The sequence below is a fragment of the Solea solea genome, chromosome 14 (assembly GCF_958295425.1).
Source record: "Solea solea chromosome 14, fSolSol10.1, whole genome shotgun sequence".
Classification (NCBI taxonomy): Eukaryota; Metazoa; Chordata; class Actinopteri; order Pleuronectiformes; family Soleidae; genus Solea; species Solea solea.
The window spans coordinates 10,846,296-10,869,170 of record NC_081147.1 but is presented as its reverse complement, the minus strand read 5'-3'; the positions used below and the strand labels follow the sequence as shown (position 1 = coordinate 10,869,170).

The window sequence follows — 22,875 nt, the reverse complement described above, 5'->3', positions numbered from 1 at the left end:
TTTACTACAACCTAAAACGGGGGCAATTATTTTCTCCAAGGGGCCACATTCCCCAAGGGGCCGGGCCAAATTTCAATTAATTTTAATTTAATTATATCTCTTTTATCTAAAAAAAAAAAAAAAAAAAAAAAAAAATGTTATTGTTTGGGTGTAATTTGGGCAGCATACAAACACAATTACTAACCAACTCTATTGAAAACATCAAATTACTATACTATATAATGAATACTATTATGCTATACTACTGTTGTGTAGTACAGTGAATATATAGATAATAACTCCTGAACTTAAATTGAGACACTTGGAGAAGAAAGGTACCACGGACATCGTTCTTAAAGTTGTCTTTGAAATAGGCTGCCTCCGACTCCTTTGTGCTCTCTTCATCAGAAAAGTTCTTGTATTTCTCTTCGTGTTTGGTCACGTAGTAGCGATTCAGATTGTAATCCTTAAACACGACTTGTGTACCACAAACTAAGCACACGGCTTTACCTTTGACGCCTGTAAAGAAATATTTAGCAATCAATGTCTTGTTGAAAACGTGCCATTTGGAATTAACTTATTTTTTTAACGTGAGCCGACATTTTTAGGGGGCCATGGGTAACTGGCTAGCGTCACCCGTTGCTGTACAGATAGACGCAGATTTGTGCGTCCATACGTCAGGCTTTTCAAAATAAAAGCAACACAGTTGTATTCCATGCGCAGCATACGTAATACTTATGACTGTCATACCACGGGCCGGACAGGGATGCATAAAATGCCCAGGTCTGACCTAAACCATTCAAGATAACATGTCTTGATGGAACACAGCTACTGCATATTAATGGATGGTATTGTTGTTTTGATTATATTTGAAATGCTGAACACAAACTAGTAAACTTGTCAAAAATGTTTGTCAATTGAAATGTACACCGTCTTTGCTGTGCCTTTATTTCTAGACATTTTCTAAGTTGAATGTATTAATTCAGTAGTGTTGGTCGTCTCAGCAATTCCCATGTTTGGGTGCTTAGTAACAAATGACACAACTGGAAGAGAACCCTTAAACCCTCAAATAAAAACACCTATGGCTTCTTCCACGTGTTTTTCATGAATTTTTGGGCCCAGCATGTGAATGGTCAAGTCCTCTACTGTGCTTGTTTCTATCACACAAATGGTTGAACAGATTATGTAATTCCCTCAAATCAAATCAAATGAAGGAATCATTTGCTCACCGCTTAATGAGTCAGGTCATAGAACATTTAAGGGTTGATTGTGACCTTGGGTTGGTGTTTATTAACCGACATTTCAGGTCACCACATCAACCTACCTGTAATGCCCTTCTGTTTGGACTGGGGTGTCACAATAGCTTTGGAGCTCCTGGACTCATTCCTGCCTAGGGTGAACTGCCTTGGTCTGGTTGACAGTGTTGCAGCACTTGGACTGATAGCTGGTGGTGCTCCTCTTGTTTGTCTAGGAGATGGTCGTATATAGAATCTGCTCTTACTGTCTTCCCGTGGGTCTCCTGTTGCTGTCGATGACCTGGACTCTACCTGCAATGACAGCAACATGTTACTTTGATACTCAGCTCTGCAATTGGCTTTTACAGCCATCAACACAAGAAATGTAAACTCAACCAAATCTTGATGTGCCCCATTCTTAAAACATTTTTTGCAGTGCATCCAAGAAAATATTTGATGCATCTCACAGAATATGAACAAGAAAAGAATATTGTAAAAATACACAACAAAATGAATTTTTTTTTTTTTTTTTTAAATCTTAAATCCACACTCACCAACAAGCTGATTTTATTCACTGCTCTGCCAGAGTTATCAACAGGTTCCTTTGAGGTGTCAGCTTGTGCGTTGTGTTTATTCTGGGAAGAGCAGGTCTGGTTTCCTGTTTTGGTGTGGCCAAGGTGGCTGTCGACTTTGGGAATGGAAAAGCTTTTTGAAAACCACCAAGTTCTTTTCTTCTCTTTGGGTGGCCTAGTTGAAGATGAACTCTCTGATGAGCAGCGAGGCCGTGTTTTATGGACAAGAGCTTTGTCCTGACTTAAAGCTGAGCCTGACCTGATCCCAATTTTGTTTAATATGCCCTTCTTTGGAGCTGGTTTGGGATCTATTCTTTCAAGGGATTTTTTTAAGGTTGACAAACAGACGGTCTGGTTGCCAGCATCATGTACTGGGTTGTCTGGTACTTGGCTTGAGGATGCCTGCTTCATTTCAGGGCTGGTGTTACTTGTTTGGAGAGTGGAAGCATTTTTATTAGCAGCTGTCTGGTGGTCCAATGGGAATGCTTTACTCTTGACCTGTCCATTTACAGCAGTGTGCCCATGTGACTGTACCATTTTCACACAAAAGTTGGCTGCTCCTGTATTTACTCGTTTCTGAGTGTCACTGACTAGTTTAAGGGCAGGAGAGACAATTGCATTGTTGCTCCTCACTTTGGCAGGACTAATCCGAATAGCTGTTGCTCTAAGTGCATCAGTGTGTTCATTGGTCAAATTAACTTGAATACGTGATGGTTTGTGTTGTAAAGCAGGGCCTGGCACAGCAATATGATTAATAGCTCTTGTCAGGACTCTGGATTTTACATTACTGAAATTTGACTTCGGAAACTTCTTAATTTCCATCGACTTGACTTTGGTAGCTGAACATGGTAGTACTGTAACCAAAGGGTGTTCAGGACTCACAGAGTTCGGCTGCTGCTTAACAGGGTGAAGTCCTGGACTGCTTACAGTGCCAGTGCAGGGAGACTCTGAAAATGAGGGAAGGCTGGGTATCTTGTCGTCAATGTTTTGTACTGGAGTGGAAGTATGAATATGCTTGCCCATTTCTTGCATTGCTGAAAGAGTGGACACAAAGGGGTTTCCTTGTTCTGGTGTAACTGCTAAACGGAAAGGGGCCAAAAACTCTGCTCCAGTATTAATAAAATGACCACTGTCTGTAGAAGATGTTTCACAGACAAAGGTCATGAAAAGACCACCTTCATTCTCACTTGGCAGTGCTGCAAGATAGTTAGATGTTGCAGTGTCATTTTCCTCAGTGGGGAGTTCACAGTTGTCTCCCTGAATGAAAGTCATGCCAAGACCCACATGGCCTGTTTTGGTCACATTTTCCTCCATGACTCTTTCTGGAGATGTTTCACAGACATCAGGCAAAGTGGTTGATAGAAGCTTAGATTCAGCAGGTAATGCTTGGTGGCTGGCAGCTGGAGAGATTGATGACTCGTCCAGGGAAGAGACTACCAATAGTGACTGGTCATCCACACAAAAACTGTTCCTCCTCATCACCATTTCACCAGAACTGAGGGAGCAACAATCGTGCTCAGTGGATTCTCTACAAGAGGTTTTACATGAACTCAGGTGGCTTTCCCTCCCAGCAGAGTGTGGAGAGGTCACTGGAGTGTTATTACAATCCCCCATGTTCTCACTAAATGTGTGGTACTTTTCTGATCCCGTCTCTTGGCTGCTCAACAGACTCAAGTTTTTATTCCAAACATTTAAGCTACCATTGACAGATGTTGCAATGTAAGTTTCATTTAGATTTGTACTTAAACTACATAGCACATTACCCTGTGGAGAGATATTAGGTTTATCCACAAAGGGACTATCATTGAGGCAGCACTCCAGCATGTTGATGTCAGGGGAACCATTGGCTTCACTGTCACTCGGGCTGCAAATACTACTGTTGGAGTCAGGTGACGGGGACATGGATGAGTTGCTGTCATAACTCTCAGGGGATAGGCCCAGCTGCAGGCCTCTGTGAGGTGCAGGAACTGTGTTCGTAACTTGGTCAGTAGACATGGTGAAGGTCTTATTAGACATTTTAGTTTCAGCAGGACTTTGCCTACTTCTGTAGTTCTAAAAAACTTCACATTCTGCTAGCAGCAATGTAAGCACTTGAATTTGATGACCAGGCATGAATATCTGTGGAAAAAAAAGAGAAAGGGTTACATTTTGTAACTGTGTGTAATTTCACAAAACAAGCCCAAATGATTTCTTTTGAGACAAAGGTTTGGCATTGATCTGGTAAAATGAGCTGACATTGGTAATGATATCAGAAGAGGGTTAAACTACAAAGTTGATCAGGGTCAGTCTCAAATTACCTCCAAGCTGTTCTATGTGCTTTCTAAATATCTGTTTGCTCTCCAAAGCTAATTGAGTTTTAACTATTTTTTTCTATGGTGTGCACCTCACATCAGAGCAGGGTGTGAGTAGAAAACATACAGTCTTTAATGCTGCTTTTTTTTATTATGGTTTCATAAAAGCTTAAATATCAGGATAGATCAGCGATCATGTTTCTTATTCCAAGTTAAGAACATATGTTTGGCATGAGAAGTAAAAATGCCGTTTTATTGTGTTTTCTTAAGCTGGCTAGACTGCTAGGTCTGCCAACAATTCCTTCAACAAAAGCTGTATTGTGGTACGAACCACAAGAGAGTAAAGTATCAAGTCACTAATAGTCTGAAAATGTTCCAGTTTGTGGATAGAATTCAATCTTAATTTAAAAAATCATCCAAGATAATAAAGTTTAACATTTGAGGAGAAACTTGGGCAGAATAATCAATAACCTCCACATTTTTCTAGAGCAACTAGCTGACCACAAACGGTTTCATAGCTCAATCTGACCCAGTTATAGCCGCTCTCACAAAGTGAATGAAATAGCACCATTTGTTTCGATTAATAGGGACTTCATCTGACAGAATGCGCTGGTGTAGGAAAGATGGACAGGAGGACTTTGCTAATACACATGCAAAAAAATACTCCACATACACCACACCTGTATTCACTTCAGAAAACTTGTAGCTGCTGAGGTCCCAAAAATGTAATAATGTCAACTCTTTCTAGGTCAAAATCTCAGCCACCTTTAAAAACAATTTCCACTGCTACACGTTTTCAACATGACATATGAATGACATATGACATTAAGCAAAGTCTGAAACATGTATATTTCATGCAAATATATATTACATATCATATATAATAGCAAATTCACATTGCCTTAGGAATACAGAACTCAAACATCAAAACTAGAAATTCCTATGTTGCAGGCATTTCTGGCATTACCTCTAAGCATTTGCATTTCAAAAATGTTGATTAGAAATACACCAGTCCTTTTTGGGGCTGTGCCTTATTATATTACACAACATTAACATGTCCTCAAATAAATAATAATATTGCTCATTTACCATTTACAATGATATCTAGCTGACAACTTGACAATGAATGATAATGCCCATTCTGATCGGAAAAAACATGCCACAATAAAGACCAGATGTAAATATAGCAACCTGCCTTACTTTTACCAACCACTGTTGATAAGCTAAAAGTAGCTGTACGTTTATCAATGTAGCCAACAGTCCAAATTTGAATGAATAAAAGGTTTGTTTAACAACACACACCTTACTGCACATTACAACATTTAAAATCAAAGAACAGAGGCTTGGCAAACTGCTGTGCACACTGAACCTTTGCAATAGTAGTCACTCCCAGAACACTGCAGTATCTTGCATCACACATAAAATGTTGATGCAGCGCACTGATGTTAGTGTTTAAAATAAGACCCAACTGAGTGTATTATGTAAAGAACTACACCTGAGAAAAAACAGAACTTTGTTTGTGGAAAAATAAAAAAAGAGTGAACCAAGCTATAAACACAAAGACACAAAAGGAAAAATACACCTTTGAGCAAGTCTATATTACCTTTCACTAAAAAAACGAATCAAAAACAAACAAAACACATTACTAGTGTATGAACTACAAGAATACCTTTTCTCTTGCTGTCCTCATTCAATGATGGCAGTGAGGGAGAAAATGCCTCCAGAGTCAGCAGTGCTGCTTCCTTTTCACTTTTTGCAGGTTCACCCGGATCATTCTACTCTTTCAGAGACAATCTCATTACTGGTTTCCTTTCCAAAGCACTAAATCCAGCCAACTGAGTAGCTCGTGGTATGCAAGCCAACTTCAGCCAGACATCAAGAGCCTCCATCCCAGTGCTCATTCCTCCTCGTGTACAAAGTCAACCGTGCATCAGTAACCACAGCCTGAATGGGGGTGCCCCCTCTGAAGGCGTGTTTATGTCCTCCTGGCCTACGGCAACACTTGATTAACACTCTCCAACAAGTTTGCATGTCCTACAGTGACTTTACTGCACATCCTCTCTGCAAATCTGTCAATGTCCAGCACAGTATAGAGTTCCACTCCCAAGTTTACAGAGGGAGCAAGCAAGAAAGAAAGCAACATGTTACTTTATCCTTGCCGAGCCCAGTGGAGGGGGAGTGGCCATGGCCTACCAGAATGAGTTGGCATTCATTGTTGCCAAGCAACCACAGTCCCTCTTTTATGAGGGAAAGGATCAGACGAATATTTAGTAAGTGAAAAGGGTACCAGAAAGACAAGAGGCCTGGGTGCAAGTCAGTATTACACTATGATCACACCACACTCTGCAGTGCAGTGGTATGGCTAATAAGTTCTCTCAAATCCTTCACTGATGATGTCACTGTATGATAACATGGTCTCATGTTGTACACAAACAGCTTGACACTTGATCCTGACACTACAGCAGTTCTGTGACACCACAGTCTAAGACCCCTAAGACCCATGCTATTTCTGCCTAATCTATACAAGGCCCCTGACCCTGGGAACTAAAGTCTAATCTTGACTCAAGACAACATGTAAATCATGGCACTGTAATGGTAAATTCTTTAATTTAATGAGCCTACATATCTAAGCATTTAAACATCTTGTTGAATAACGCTGAAGCAAATATTAAGACAGCAGCTTTTAAACTCTCTAGTTAACCCCACGTACTGGACCTGATGGTTTGATAGTCAAACAATGCCAAAAGTAATCAAATCAAATTAACTATCAAAAATGGGATTTTAACAAGTTATCAAAATCTTTAAACTGATTTATAACGTTAAAATTCAAAAGCCAGAAGCAATAGAAGCATTTCTGGGACCCCTCAGGCACTATGCAGGGCGACTTGAATGGCCTACCCTTGTCTTTGCATGGATGACTGGACATATCAGTATCACACACTGGGCAGTTGTGAGTAGCAGGGGAGCCATCAAAAGCCCAAGCACAGAGTTGCCCCACACTACGGCTGGGGAACAGCAGGTCAAACAGGGAATCCAGCCAGCATACCACAGGGACAAAACTGTCCCTCTGTAAACAGGGAGACATACCCCACAACAATGAGCCCAGTTACAAGAATGGGACAACACTGTTGTTCAAATGTCAGAATATTAGTTAGTGTCATCTGGCAAGAAGAAATAGAAAAGGCTATCTGCCACCATGTGCCAGTTAGTCAAAAGCATAAGAACGTCAGATGTATGATCTTTTAGTATCTTACAGCAGATGTCCCCAATTACATTTCCTCAAGGACCAAATTATGTCAAGCCTGTCCAGCCTCGAGCCAAAATGTGTGAAAATATACGCTCATACCCTCAAACACTAAAAAGTCACCCAGACACATGCACAGATTTAAAGTTATGAATCTGCAAAAGGCTTCTCATCTTTAGGGGGGTTTCATTAAAGATGCAATAATATGTCACAGAGGATTCTTACATTTTTCTAATAATGTTGATGATCAGTTTCAAGCATCATTTTATTTCTATACACCCCATTTAGATATCTATAATTAATACTGACAAGTCATATTTCAACATATCTGTAATTCACCTGCATTCAAGATAGGCAGCATCTGATTTGAAGTCATCTGAATGCTGTTGCACACTTTATAAGCTTGAATAATTACTACATAAACATTTAAATATCTGAAACTAGAATTGAAGATCATAATTCAAAAGATTGAGTAGAGTATTTATAATTAGCAACCCTGATCAAATCACTGCATCACTGCCATACAAACACTTGGCATGAGGTGATAGGTAATCCCAGTGCAAGGCATATCCATCTTCCCAGTTAGGTATATTATATCTGGAGTAAACATAGGATACAGCTACAGATAGCCAAGAAAACTCTTCGGAGTCCATAAATGGTTTCAAACACAGCGAACAACAACATTCTAGGACCAAAACAGAGATTCTGAAAAAATTGTGCTGGAAAAAAACAAACAAACAGGATGAATTTCTCAGAAAGATGGATCAGATAATACAGTCTCAGAACCAGCCATTAAATGTATGACAGCAGTGAAAAGTAAATAATAATACAGAGAGAAATGTGTTCCTATAAAACAAGGAAGAAAATCCTAATCATATAATACTTTGCAATGACCAGAGAATCCCAACAATTGTCAAAATAAATCATAACAGCACATTTTGTATACATAAAACTATTTTTACTGCAATGTCTGAGGTTTAACAAAGCCCTATTAATAAAACAGTACAATAATATCATTATTAAAAGCCATGTTGTTTATAGCATCTACACATACGCGGACCTGGAAAAAGAAATCCATGTATTCATTTTCTCACAACTGAATGGAAGTCATGTCTTTCTGCTATAAATGAAATTACTCTCCCGCCTGTAACGGTTAGAACTCAGCAGCGAGGCTTCTTACTTTTTTGACATCTCATCAACCAAACCTCCTCTCCACTGGCTCCTGAACATTCCTGTAGAATTAAATGTTTTGTCTAAAATGGGCCTGTCCCCGGACTATGTGTCAGAGCTGCTCTATGAACCAACAGCCTCAGGTGAGGCTCTGTCGTCTGTTCCAAACTTGAGACTCCGTCAGAACTCCTCGACTTTGGAAATATTGTGTAATTTCACTTTCACAGACTTTAATTAATGTGATGTCATATTATCCTTTTATCTTTGTTTTTATTCTACGGCCAACGGTCTAACGAAAGAGAAGGAGGACACCAAGCAGCGGCGGACTAAAGTTAATCAATTGACAGCTAATTAGCGTGTGTTAGTGACCAGGCTAGCAAGAACAACAAGAACTGGGTTTAGTGCTAACGTTAAATTTGTGACGGGGACACAAATGAACTTTTCGTGCCTCAAGTCTACAAGAAAAGTAGGTAAGAAAAAAACCTCGTCTCGGTCTTACCGTCTGTGGAAGGTTGAAAACACACGTTAGGATACTACATTCACGAAGTGCACAGGTGGCTATTGATAACTCGACACTTGAAACCTGACACATGAGCGCGCAGCAGTGACGAGAGCGCGCCGCTGTAGTGAGCCCTTGATGAACAAAATTGTTCTACGTGGTCGCAGTTTTTCAAAGCATCAACAACACAATCCTCTCACTCACACTGTCCCGCTCTAAACTTGACAATATTTACATGGACTTTGACTCAATGAGGTGAGTTGAATGAACTCAGTTTAGCTTACATGTGCAACCCGAGGAAATAAAATGCATATAGTCAGGTTTTTTTCAGCTATAGAGATCAACCAGTTGATACCATCACACACGTAGAGACAAGCAACCATTCACCCTCACATTCACACCTATGGTCAATTTAGAGTGACCAATTTACCTGATCCCCATATTGCATGTTTTTGGACTGTGGGAGGAAGCCGGAGAACCCTGAGAAAACCAGTTGATACCATGAGAGTTTATTATTTCAAATCTGAATGTACAATAATTAAATAATTACATGATTATAAACTATATGATGCCAAGAAGCAAAATGTATGTACAATGTAGTAAAAGTGCACTGAGACATATGGGCAAACTAGAGGTAAAAGGCAAAATCAAGTCTTCAATGAAATCCACAGGCATGAAAGACAAGGAGATCTTTCAATTTAAACATGTGATTAAGTCTTGGAATCAATATTATCAATCCAATGTACAATTGTACATTATTTTTGTGATGGTCTTATCTGCAGAAGTGTTATACATCCACTTTCAATGACACTGCTGTGCTTTGTATTAAATATAATGTAAACCAGGCAATCCATATACTCCATCTGTTGTGTTAAATAGTCTGTGTTGTGTTTGTGGTTCACACAGGTTTTAGTCTGAAGTGATTCATTACATAAACGTGTGCAGGACAGTATCACAAATTGATACATGAGGCCACTAAGTGTAAAGGGGAGGATGAATGTACCAGACTAGAATAAGACTATTGGATTATTGTTCCACATCAGTTTTGGGTCACACTGCTGATTAGTGTGGGTATGAAGTGGGACTCCCTCTCCAGCAAGCAAGTAAATGTGCACACTATCAAAGAAGGGTCAAGGAAAGATGCAGTCGGAGGTGCAGCTTCACATGTCTTCCAATGATGTTGAAGCTTAAGGAGTAAAGCAATGAGAGCAGTGTTTCTTTTTGTGTCCATTGGCAGGCAGAGTTGTACAGGTGCTTCTCCCCCTCATCCTTATCTCTCGCATGCTCTCCACTCATTTGACACAACTGGGCCAGCTGAGGCCTCCACAGGCAACAGAGACAATAGTGTAAAGGACAACCTGCAAAGAGCACAGAGAAAAAAAGTTAACTTCCAGCTCAACTCATAGTGAACAATGCAGGAGAGGAGGATGTCCTCTAGTCAATGACAAAAGGCTGACCATTCCATTTAAGACTCTTTTACACTTAAGGGGTGGAGTGGCTCAGTGGTTAAGACTGGTATCCCTGTGTGCAGAGACATCATGGTCACCGGTTCAACTCCACCCCTGGCAGGTTGTAACTCAATTCCCTTGTAAGTCGCTTTGGATAAAAGCGTCTGCTAAATGACATGTAATTTAATGTTAAAAAAGCAGGCATACTCTTGACTTACAAACCCGCTGAACAGGGTGATTAACACCATTCCGGTAGCCAGTGTATTTTTTCACCCCTGCATGAATTGTGCCATCACAAACTTGCCCGGAAGAAAACAACAACACTGTTGATAAAATGTTACTTTGGCTATTATTTTGTTTATTTTTGACCTTGTAACTGCTTTCAATTGATCTGAATGATGAGATAAAACAAGTTGTAAAAAGGTACTTTTTTGTTTTGTTTATGGTTATCTTTTACATTAGTTCTCTCCTTGAAGATATCATCTTGACATCACTAGGTCTACTACGAGACACTAGGTTTATTATACGAGCCGCATCTCTCAAAAAGTAAGGTTTGCAGCAAATATTTCTGGCTAATTGACACACTAACAGCCAGAACATAAATGAGTGAGTGAGTTGTGTGCAAATAATCAGGAATTTCAACTGGGGCCAAAAATGAAGACAAAGAAGAAATTGGCATGTTCACCCAGGTCCCAGCAGAGTTCCCAGCAATGCCAGTCAGAGCCAAAGCTGATAAAAACCTGCATGCACCGCAAGGACTTTTAACCAAGAATTAATGCTGATAAGACATTTTCCCACATATAACAAAAATCCCACTTACACACAGGTTTGAATTGGATTTTGACCAGTGGAAATGTGGCATTAGGGAAAATCAGTAAAAAGATTTAAGACTTTATTTATCCTGAGGGAAACTGCTGTTGATGTTGATTTGAAGATTAATGTTTTCAGTCAGTCAAACAACAGTGTGAATAATTTTCATAAGAGATGAACCTGACTACAGCAGTAGGTTTATTTCTTCCTGCTAATAACCATCTTGCTAGTTAATACCACTTCCTGTACTCACCAGGCACACCAGCACAATGACCACAGTCAGCTTGAGGTTCTTCATACACATGGCTCGAGCAAGGTTACGACTTGTGGTCTTAAATGTGACTGACTGCAAGAAGTCAGAGAGAAAAAAATCAGTGACAAACAAAATGCATTAAAGATGGCAAAATAACAGGCCATTAAACTCACTGAATCGACTAGATTTTCAGTCTTGTCAATCAGCAGCTCCAGCTTCTCTCCTCTCTGAGCTACTAAATCTGTAAAAGACAAAGTGGGTCAAAGTTAAGTTGGTACAAAAGCATCACTGTAATGATCAGTGTCACATTAAAATGTGGTTTAACCTGGACAAATGGTTGAAGCAGTGATCCTGCAGTTCAATAGAATTTTGTGTATTACAATATTCTGTTTTTGGACATAATCTGATTCCATTTTAATATAAAATAATCAAAAATAACAAGTAAGTCTGCAATTGTCTTATATTTCCTAATATTCCTTAAAGCCCTGTATTAAGAGGCTTAAGAAGCCGACCTATGTTGCGGACCATAATGCCCTTCAGGTCATCCACTTGCATCTGACTTTCCGTGACACGATCTGAACCCCGTGGGTCTGAGTGGTGTTTCTACAAATAGGGATAAAAACAAAGAAAGGTCAGAAAAAAACAAGAAGTGAAAAGTGAATTTCATAATACTTTGTGTATCTTGTTAAGTCACACAAACCTCATGTTGCTCCACATGCTTGTACTCACCATTTGAGCTGCCAGTGCTGAGGAGAACTCACTGTTCATTGCGTAGGGCAGAGCAGTTTGAGCTCGAGACCCATATGTAGTCTGAAAACGCTTCTTGACTTCGCTGAGGAAGCTGAATGCACGTGATCTCTCAAAATCCTGTGACACACAGTAAATTACAGTATTTAAGAATCATACTGGTAAAAAAATACTAGTGTAATGATTTGGTGACATTAAAATAGGCCTGTTCTATACTGTTACAATGTGAGCATACGGTTGTTCTAGGACAAATATGTGAATATAGTGTGAAAACAAACACTGGCTAAACCTGTCTATAACCTAGCAGTAACTTCTCACAGTTCAGACTTACACTTTGTTTTCTAAATTTTTGTCTATTAAATTTAAGGAAAAAAGTAAATAAAGTAGTTGTCTTAAATTCTGCCCTAGTCTGTAGAATAATGTTATTTTGAGGTGCTGTGAGCTTTTACAGCTAGCCTGCTTTAAATACAATATAATTTAACAAACATTGGATTGACATCTGAGCCAATGGTATACTTACATCATCGGTAATACACAGGTATATGATTCTGTCATGGCAGATGTAATGAAAGAGATAGCTGAGAAAGAAAAGAGAAAGTAAATTGTTAAATAAATACAACTGAAAGCACACAGTTGAACTGTCATTTGTTTACAGTACATTCAAGGCACCTAAAATGTCTCAGTAAACATTAACTTGAAGTAACCACTAGTAAAGGGGCCATAAAAGTAAATTGCATTAGTTGTAAATCTGAATCAGGCAACATCAAACTTTATCCTTGTGACATGTGATGCTACTTTATTGTTTTAGGCAAGTTAAAACCATGTGGCTGTGGCTTAACCTCTGTGAGCTTATATATTTGAGTGCCCAAGAGCTTGAGACTTGTTCTATTATACGACAGTCCACACAGAACATATCAAGGAACTGAAAATCTTTTTAACCTGTAGACATCACTAATCGTGTCAACAGCAATGTATTCACATTCACTGTAAACCAATTATCATCTGATTTGATAAATATTTATGTAAATGCACAGGTCATTGTGACAACAAAGTTGGATACCATTATCTGAATGTCTGAAATGTTTAGCAAGTGAATTAACAGTAGAAGAGCTGTCACAACATCAAGCTTCATGTACTGTATGTACCTACACTGTACAATGATAACACCTGTTGAATAGTAGGCTATGATGCAAGTTAGCACAGAAGATAAAACATCATCAGCATGCACTAGTGGTATAAAGAACACAGCAAAATGAAATGTGCTCTGGCAATGATTCTTTTAATGTGTGCAGAAAATAATCCAAACAGAAGATGACAGAGGAGGAGAATATGGACCCTGTTATGACCAGGTCATAACTCACCCAGTTTTACCTCTAAGGTATCTGGCCATGTCAAGTTAATCAGTAGATAATTTAATGTTCCACTTGTCTGACACTTTCAGAAAATCTCTGCAGATTAGGTTACAAGACAATGACAATCGCCATCTTTGAACCTCACTCACATTAAATCATATGACCACCACCTAAGCCATGACCAATAAAATACCACAATTGTTTCATGCTGAGACAGCCCAAAATGGTACAAATAAACACTGCATTAGGCTTTTATGTTGCACTTAAACTTGTCATGTCAAATGTCTGCATATGTCTCTTTTGTGATGTGTGTGTGTGTCAGTGCTCGTATGTCCTACCTGCCATGGCTGTAGGTCAGTTTGTTATTCTCAGAGGGGATTTTGGCCAAGATCTGTTCAGTTACTTCCAGGAAGTTCCCACCACACCATGCATTCTTGGCCAGGATGGTGGTTCCTCGAGCCACCACAGCAAAAAGGATTGCCATGGCAACCGATGGGCTTTCAGCTCGAACACTTGCTGACAACAGAAGAACAATATACCAGCGTGATGTTACTGGTAGAGCCACAAACAAACAAACAGGAAGGATAAGAGCACAGTGGAAAACAGAGACATTTGGTAGTGATGTTTAAATGGGAAAATCGGGTCTGAATGCGCTTAATATTAGACAAAGTAAAAGCGGTAATCATTAAACCGACCATATGTAGAGGGTTCAATGGTGACGAGGTTACGAGCAAACGAAAGCCAGATTAATGCACGCAAACACGCTAACCAGTTACAATGTTGTTGACCAATAGAGATAAAGGCGTCATACAAATGGCTGCTCGTCAACACAGTGAAATGTAACAGAGAAAAGACACCTAACACAGATTTAAAATAAAAACTCCAATACCTCAAAGTGCGCTATACACAGGAGCTAATTTAGCGGAAACTCCCGCATCTAAAGACGTTTCAGATGCTAGCGAGCTAGCTAATCCGTTCCGACTGACTTCTGCTAATGTAAATCAGCTAGCCCTTCAGACCGGAAACCAGTTAACGATCTGCTGCTGGGTAATGTAGTTCCCATAACATCCCTATGCCCTTCACTCATCCTGTATCGCTTTACTTTGAACTACATTTTTTCATCTTCCTGTTAAGTAGTCATGACGTCACATGTTTTCATCCTCACATTAAGCTATGGCGACAGTCTGGAGATACGCGTGTTGTGTAGCCCCCGTTATGGTCTGACAGGTGAACAACACTCCCCGTCTACATTACAACCATTAAAATAAAAGAGTCACCAGGCCTTCACAATGAAACAGCATTTTTTATTTTAATGGTGTTAATGGTTTCAATTATGGTAATGACTATTTATCATTCTGTCTGTCTAGACAACATAGGCTATGTGACAATTGTACATGTCTTGATAACTTCACAGTGTATGTGAATGACTACTCTTTTCAGCCACAATCACAGTCTGTCGGTTTATTATCATTGTTTGTACATTCTTGAAAAGAGAAGAAAACTCCACTTTGGATTGTAGAAAACTCCATGATGCTATTTGTTCGTGCCTGTCCGACATCAGTGAGGGCTGAAACGACACCACATTTGTACTGACGGACTGGGTCGGGATATGAAGCATGGCTGAAGAGGGCGAAAAGAAACGAGTCCTGGAAATGGTGAGAAGAATATGTCCTCAGTGTGTTTGTATGATAATGTTAACATACAACATCACCTTATCGTTATCACACTCTTTATGGAAAACAATCCTCATGTTAAAAAAAGGCGAAGGCAGCATTTCGACCACGTGCAAAGCTACTGTAGCTCGCTATGAGAAAACAGGATTATTACTCATGATTCTCAACGTACAGTCAACCCGTTTATCTTCACCGCGGCCTGAGCTGTGGACCCGCATGATGAGTGGTGCTATGTTCCAACGTGTTTTCTGTAAAGTGATGAAGTTTATTTACATCTGCTTCTTCCTCAGTCCATAGCTGATTCTGTGTTTCTCCACTGGGGGGCAGTCTTTCACTGAATTGGACCCCAGTCCTCCTTCAGTTTATACTGTGAGATAGTTATTGCAATGGTTTTTTTTAAAGACAATAACTCTTAACTAAGCAATGAGGAGTAGCATCCCATTTTTTCAGTTTTGTGTCAAGTGCCTCTCACAGATCAGAAGATTTAGGAAAATACTTGAATAACAAGACACCTACTATGTAGCAAGACAAGGCTTGGTTTCATTTATCAGAAATTGAACTTGTTTAAAGCATTTTTTATGTGGTTGTAAGTTCAGTTTTTTCCAATATAGCACGTTACTCACCATCTGTGTCTAATGCAGAATGTTATTCAAAGCATATTTTTAATCATTTGTTTATTTGTCAAAAGTCTTATCGTCCTTGCCATATTCAACAAAGTTATCGCATGTTTTCTGAATATCTTGCAGCTCTCGTCACAGGTGTGCGATGGTATTACACTTGCGTCCTCACTATTTGGTGAAAATAACAAAACCTTTACATCCCTGTGAATACATGTTTTTGTTTTTTTTGTTTTTTTAGGTCCAGGCTGATGGTGCTGATGAAGGCTGTGTGACGTTTGTGCTGCATGATGAAGATCATACACTGGGCAACTCTGTCAGATATATGATCATGAAAAAGTTAGTGTTTCTCTTTTCTTTTAAAGTCAGAATGACTCAGCCATAAGGTGTGACTTTTTTTCCACTTTCCTCTCCGGCATGTATTTATATTTGAAGTACAAAGAGAATGATTGAGGCTTAATTTGCTATTTGTGGTTTGAGTGCAGCTGATGTTTTTTTTTTGGTTGTCATTTTGACCCTTGTGCAGTACCCTCATCAAAAACAGATTTGTTTCTGCTTATTTTCTCCCTATTTGCTGGATCAGTCCAGGTCTTGACTGTGGAAAACTTTTTATCACACAGCCACCCATGGTCCTTTGATAACACGTGTCACTTTTGCTTTCCTGTTTTGTGTTAGTCCGGATGTGGACTTTTGTGGCTACACCATCACCCACCCATCTGAGACCAAGATCAACTTTCGTATTCAGACCCGAGGTGAGAGAAATTACGCCTCATGATTATGTCACCTTAATTTAATCCAGGTCTGTTTAAATATGAGAATGTTTGTGGGACATTATGAGAATCACTATTTCCAGACCATCTCACAAACACGTAAACATGTTACTCAAAGTCTGGTGCATTCACTTTGTCCACTCAGCTGCACAAGAAAAGCCAGTAGCAGTTTTTCAGGACAGCACATGCACACACACACACATACGCCCCTTGTTCATGTCCACTGAGGACTATAACAACATGCCTTGTTGGATAGAAATGCATAAAGAGCCAGCAGATATCAGCAGCTCTATCACATGAAAAGAATCGGTAAACAACTTGTTTTTTTGTTGCTGGACTAACTTTCTGACTGTCTGGAAGGCCACTCCACTCAGTTTCATTACTGCAAGACACAATTACCTTGTAGACACCAGGAAAATGCTGCTTTCCACTTTTTTTTCTGTTGGCACGTATGTCTCTCTGCTGTTGAAGAGAAGAACCACTGACATTTAATTTATGAATCTTGATGCATTTGTCGTGTGCACGTTTGTAAAAAAACATTCGAAGATTTCGATCTTCTCCCACAACTTTCCTTTTATGTCTCTGTTATAAGAGCATCATATAAATGGTTGTTGCTTGGCTAGGATGGGACAGTCTATGATATTATTGTGCATCACAATAAAATAAAACACTCACAATAAGTTAATCACGGTGAATTTACATTATTGAGATAATTGTTGTGTGACCTAAAAATGCTGTGTAGCTCATAAACATACAGTCCTAGTGATTTCTTTTTTGAGGTGCCACTCGATGGAGTCACTCTAGGACTTCATGATTTATAAAGATCTTATATAAGATTCAATTTGTTCTCAGTAGTAACATACTGTTGTTGTCCCAAAAGTCATGTGTTTGGTTAGCATTTATAACTTTAATCTGTTTCATATGAAACCTTTTAGAAAAATATGCATTCACCTGTATTTGTGTGTGTTTTTTTAAAAGCTTATGTATACAAACTCAATAAAAGTTGAGTATGCACAGAAAGTGTAGTTCATTTACGTTCATGTTTAAAAGGATATTCTCACAACACTCAAAATAATGTTAAATTGCATTTATTTTGGCCAGGAAAAAAGGGACACAAGTCTTCCTGTCGTCTCACTTACTTTGGCAGATGTTTGTGATGAACAGAGTAATTGTTCCACACCATGACCGCAAACATTAATGGTCCATCTTTTATTTTAAGCACAACTGTTTTTTGAGTAATCAATTAAGCATTAAAAAAAGACACTCAAGCTTAAAGTGATGTTTCACTGTTTCTAACTAGATGTTTGCTGTGTGTTTCAGGGGGAGTTGCAGCCATTGAGCCTCTGCGCAGAGGTTTGACTGAACTCACTGATGTTTGTCAACATGTTCTCAACACATTTCAGGTAAGTCTGCCTGCATCTTCAGTCCGGATGTGTCCATGCATGTTGTAGCTACTACTGTTCTTGTCCCAGTATACAAACACGAGTGGGACTCCATTGGACTAGATGGTGATATTCCCCCACTTTTCAGCTTGTCAGTATTATCACTTCCCATCCATTAACTTCCACCAGTATGGATTTTGCCCTGTTATCTCTGCTGGTGTCTTCTGTGTCTCGGCGTCCTCTGTTATTACTGGATTAAACTCAAGGGACGGGAACTGTGGAGCATGTGCATTATGCCTGGTGCCATTTTGGGTCCAGTCAAACTTATTCAATTCAATTCCCAATTGCATTATCTGGGGTTGTTAGTGCAGCTACGAGAAATTCAATTTAGCACAATATCAGCATGACTGACATGTTCAGATGTCTTGTAAAAGTCTGGTTTTAGTCTGACCAACACAGTGATTAGTTTTATCTAATATTATGTAAATGGTCTGAGATTATGTTGTCTTAAGTTTATAAAGTTAGATTTCTTTGAGTCAGTTCACGTCCCATTTACCTTTGTATTTTCTATAAAATGTTCAGACAATGGCGTGGGATCTTTGACCTCCTTGCGAAATGCGAACTTTTGAATTTGTCATGTGAAAAATATTTTGACGTGTGATGAAACCCTGGGTTCCCCGGTGGCTTTTACAATGTAATCCAGTGTAAAAAAAGCAGACTTAGAACTCGAATAACCTTTTGTTTCATTTTCTTCCAGGCGAGAGTTAATGAGTTCAAAGAGAGGCAGGAGCAACCCGTGGAATGAAGAGCATCACATGTGGAGCCATCAGACAGAAGCTCATTCAAACTGTAAAAATGTATTTTTTTGATTTCATCCCTAGTTTTGTGTTTTTGACTATCATGAGAAAGGTGTGTTGCGTTATATACACGTTTGATCAGGTTGCATTCAAACAATTGTACAGTTTCTTTTTGTATAATGTTCAAATTGGTTATTGATCTAATAAATAATGTTAATCTTTGTTTTGAGTTGTGATTTCTAACACCTTAATTTTCCTGTTGATGGAAATATTTTGTAATGGTGAGCCATTTGACCTATATAATGTCACTTTGATGTTGAGACCAATCATTGGGGTGTTTTTTGTTTTTTTCCCTCCATTTCATGCTTTATGGATCACTGAGGTCAACTTAGAGAAAACATTTTCACAGTTACATTCACATACATGCATTTCAGAGTCCCCACATTGAATACATTTAGATGGTGAAATATAACCTCAAAGAAATTCAGCAGCTACACTGAGTTATTAATATTTGTAGATACTGAACGTAGCACCAAACGGGGCTAATTTCCAGTTAAAATAAATCCAGTTATTCTTGTAATGCATATAGTGAATAATGCTGTCTGAATCTCTGACCTGTAGGTATTTACTTTCAGACAAGCCCAAAACAATTATAGGTGATTGATTTCCTGGAAGTCAGAGCTCCTTGAATTCCTTGTGGCGAACATGTGATACCTCTGTTCCCTCGGTGTTTGGTCTGCTGCGCTCAGCTGGGATCAGTCTAAAAACTTCTAATCACATCTCCACCCATTTTAAGCCAAACATTGCTTTAATATAATAACACATCTCACTTTCAACCTTAATGTTTCCCATCAGTGAGGATGTCCAAAATAAAAGGTGTCGTGGGAGCCATAGGTTCACCATGTGTGTTCTTCATTTAAGTGCACAATATTGCACAAAGACTCCCTCGTAATGCAACAGTTTCTGCGAAAACACATACTGTACTGCTCACATCTGTGAATGGGTAATGATCTGGGTTTTAGTGTTGGTGGAAGTATGTGTTTATTGTGTTGCTTTTTCAAAGGAAATTGCTCCCTTGTTTAAAAACGCACAGGGGCAGCACATGGAGACGCATCCCCCCTATGGCTTGTATCCAAATTTGTCAAAGCAAAGTCAGGTACAAGAGCACACACTCTCAAAACCACAGTATTTAACCATGTACATGTATTCACAGTTACATTGATCCACAAATTACTTGTTACCATTACGTGCTCTACACATCTTTTCTTCATTTACTCAGTAATGAAATATCTTAATTTCTCTTTTGTTGGGATGTTTTCTTGTTATTTCAACATGAGTCTGTAACAAATACCAAATGCTGGGCAAAAACATCAATTTTATTGGCTCTGAGCTCAGCATAGGGATTACATTTTATTCTCCTATGTTCTATAATTTCTGTTCTTGATTTATTGCATTATCTATATCTATTCTATCTATGAATAATGTAAGTAATCCCTGACTTAAGACTTCTGTAGACCTCACACTTAAGTATTACTTCTACTAATACTAATACATGTTTGGTGAATGGTGTCCTGTGTCCTGTGTCAAAATGAACCTTATGGCGTGTTTCCACTGGCTCGCCTCGCCTCGGCACGGCCGCGTTTCCACTAGCATAGTGGAAACATCTGGCGAAGTTCCATGCGAGCTGAGGCGATACTATGCGTGACGTCGTCAGACTGCCGGCCAATGATTGTTCAGAGTGCTGTCACAGGAGGAGACGTCCTACACAAGAATCAAGCCAAGCAATTCCCGAACTGTAGCTCAGTTAAAAAGACATAACAATCCTAAAAATGTGGGTTAATCTCCAACAATTACCAGGGAAATGTCTAAAATCTCAATATTTAACAGAGGAGTCTGATGTATTTAGTAACAGCACTGCTGATTGCGAGCGGCGAGCTGCATCACAAACTCTGCCGCTGTATTTCAGACCAGTGACTGTGTCAGACGGAGTCTGTGCTTCGGTCATGGAGGAAGTACTGAACTAATAGTTTTAATTAACTGATTCAAATGATTCAGTTACACTGAAAACAACTGTCACGCGTCTGTGTATGTCGCGTGTAAAACGTCACAGCAGTGGTTTTTAATGGAGCCGTGCAGTAAATAGTATATTATCATAAACTCACTAAGAAAAAAAGAAATAATAGTAAACTTAGGACACATTGTGTCAGGCTTTGCTGAATAATAAATCTCAAAACGACACTGGGGAGCATTTGAAAGGTAGAGCGTTATAAATTTAGTAACATTTATGTGTGAAGTTGCATGTTAAAGCTGAATATCCCTCACCCTCCCCTGCCAAGAATTTTTGTAGCCTTCAGTTATCATCATAACTCAAATGATGTTTGGTCCATTGTGGGCTATTGTATAAACACACATCGTGGTCCAAAGACATAAAGATAAAAGACTTATTCTGGGGTTCAAAAAACAAACCAAAATTTATATTACATTTATATTTGTTTTTATTCTCTTATCAAAAACATCTTCTATGCCCTTCATGTCCCCAAAAAACCTTTTGGTTCCGCTGCCTTATTATTGGGTTTGAAACGTCTTCATCCATAATCTCACTGCTTCCATCTTTGATGAAGCTGTTTTATTGTGATAATTAAGGGTCTGTTTATGTATTTTCTCTATTTCTTTGTAAATCCTGTTTGTAACTGATCCAATTCCTCTTTGTTTGACTTTTTTCTCTTAATTAGAACAATCCATCTCACATGTCGGTGTTTGAAGAATGTCCAAATCTAAAGTGTGCAGTCTCTCAAGCACCAAATTGCTTTCATCTTTGAAACCACGGGCGACAAGTGGTGGAAGAAGTGGGAGCTAGAACGTTCGTTCTCATTAGTAGAGGAATGTGGGACGTACAGTGCAAAGAAGACGGAGAAGGAAATTGAGGGAGGAGAAGTGTAAATAAAGAGTCGGTTAATCATATCCCTCTGTCTATCACATGCTCACGCAGGGCTGCCTCTGTGGGGAAGGAGCAGTTTGACGCAAAAGAGGCTGTGACTCATATCCTTCAAAATAAATAGTCTCAACTGAAGCTGACACTTATTCTTTGTACTAATGACAAAGTTGGTTGACTTTAATTTTTTTAATCAGCCATGGCAAAGTATTGTCGACTTATGTCAATTGAGATTGGCACCAGCGCCCCACGACCCTCATGTGGAGGATAAAGTGGTAGAAGATGGATTAAACAAAGCTTGTGCTTCAGAAAATAAACCTTTGCAAAATCAGATTCTGTGTATGTGACTAAAATATGGCAACACTTTAATGAAACATGTTTGTAAGTTAAAAAAAAAAAAAAATGATGCTTTCTGTTCAATAAAGTCAGTTAAATAAAATGTGATCAGCAATGAATAATTTATGGCTTTTGTAAGAACATGCTTGTGTAAAAATCTTCGGGCTCAAAACTCATCTCGTCTAAAAACACAAACAAGCATGAGCGCAGTACTTTCAAAAAGATGTGGTCATAAGCATTTAGAGCCCTGCAGTAATGTGGTTTGCTCTTAAATTTGGTCCCTCTGTCATGAAGCTGTGAATATACAGTGGAGTTGAAGTTGCAGCTTTTATTTGAAACATATTGCTGATGGGATTTCAATCTAAGTTTAGTTCAGCACATAAAGTGGATTTCCTTAATAGGCTTGTCTTCAGTGTTTTGACATCCACATGCAGCTCTTGTAAAACTGTCAGCTATAGATTTGTTGCTCTGATTATTTTATCAGTGTACTAATTTTACCCTCGCATTTTTAGACACTGATGTTTATCAATGCAGCAGCAAGTCTTTGATCTCATGCTCTCATACTGTGACTATACCATCACGTCTGTGTGGTTGGAGTTCAGACCAAACCACAGCCAGTGTTACTAATTGGGTTTCTGTGATTCGCAGGCACTGAACCTCAGAAGCAAACCACAACAAAGACGGAAGAGAGAAATACAATAACCACTGATAATTGACATAATGTTCTCAACAGCGTGGTCTCCAAGAAGCAACATCACTGAGTGGAGA

The 22,875-nt window shown here is 39.0% G+C and overlaps 3 protein-coding genes across 8 annotated transcripts in view; 1 reads left to right on the top strand and 2 right to left on the bottom strand.

Moving 5' to 3' along the window:
* Positions 1-9,138, bottom strand: part of mtus1a (microtubule associated tumor suppressor 1a) — a 30,174-nt gene extending 21,036 nt beyond the window's left edge. Inside the window, exons 1-3 of one of the 4 annotated variants that reach the window (XM_058649446.1) lie at positions 8,991-9,138; positions 1,769-3,904; positions 1,304-1,526 (exon numbers count right to left, since the gene is read on the bottom strand). In XM_058649446.1, coding sequence (XP_058505429.1) covers positions 1,304-1,526; positions 1,769-3,802 — 2,257 coding nt within the window. In that variant the 5' untranslated portion in view covers positions 3,803-3,904; positions 8,991-9,138. Of the gene's footprint in view, positions 1-1,303; positions 1,527-1,768; positions 3,905-5,746; positions 6,049-8,501; positions 8,898-8,990 lie in introns of those variants that run through there. The other 3 variants (XM_058649449.1, XM_058649448.1, XM_058649447.1) reach the window with 3 other exon arrangements.
* A 345-nt stretch (positions 9,139-9,483) lies between these two features.
* sybl1 (synaptobrevin-like 1) lies at positions 9,484-14,648 on the bottom strand. Of its 3 annotated transcripts, none has more exons than XM_058649879.1 (8): positions 14,490-14,648; positions 13,939-14,116; positions 12,769-12,826; positions 12,231-12,368; positions 12,014-12,104; positions 11,675-11,742; positions 11,502-11,594; positions 9,484-10,348 (listed from the first exon to the last, which is right to left on the bottom strand). In XM_058649879.1, exons 2-8 carry the CDS (start codon positions 14,082-14,084, stop codon positions 10,283-10,285), a joined length of 660 nt encoding a protein of 219 aa, XP_058505862.1. In that variant the 5' UTR covers positions 14,085-14,116; positions 14,490-14,648; the 3' UTR covers positions 9,484-10,282. The 3 variants fall into 3 exon arrangements, with proteins under 3 accessions (XP_058505862.1, XP_058505863.1, XP_058505864.1); XM_058649880.1 differs by having other exon boundaries at positions 13,939-14,112; positions 14,490-14,595; XM_058649881.1 differs by lacking the exon at positions 14,490-14,648 and adding an exon at positions 14,296-14,387.
* Positions 14,649-15,094: 446 nt separating this feature from the next.
* polr1d (RNA polymerase I and III subunit D) lies at positions 15,095-19,061 on the top strand. Its single transcript, XM_058649882.1, has 5 exons — positions 15,095-15,255; positions 16,132-16,229; positions 16,566-16,642; positions 17,981-18,063; positions 18,800-19,061. The coding sequence occupies exons 1-5, from the start codon at positions 15,217-15,219 to the stop codon at positions 18,845-18,847; spliced, it is 345 nt and encodes a 114-aa protein (XP_058505865.1). The 5' UTR covers positions 15,095-15,216; the 3' UTR covers positions 18,848-19,061.
* The last annotated feature ends 3,814 nt before the right edge of the window (positions 19,062-22,875 follow it).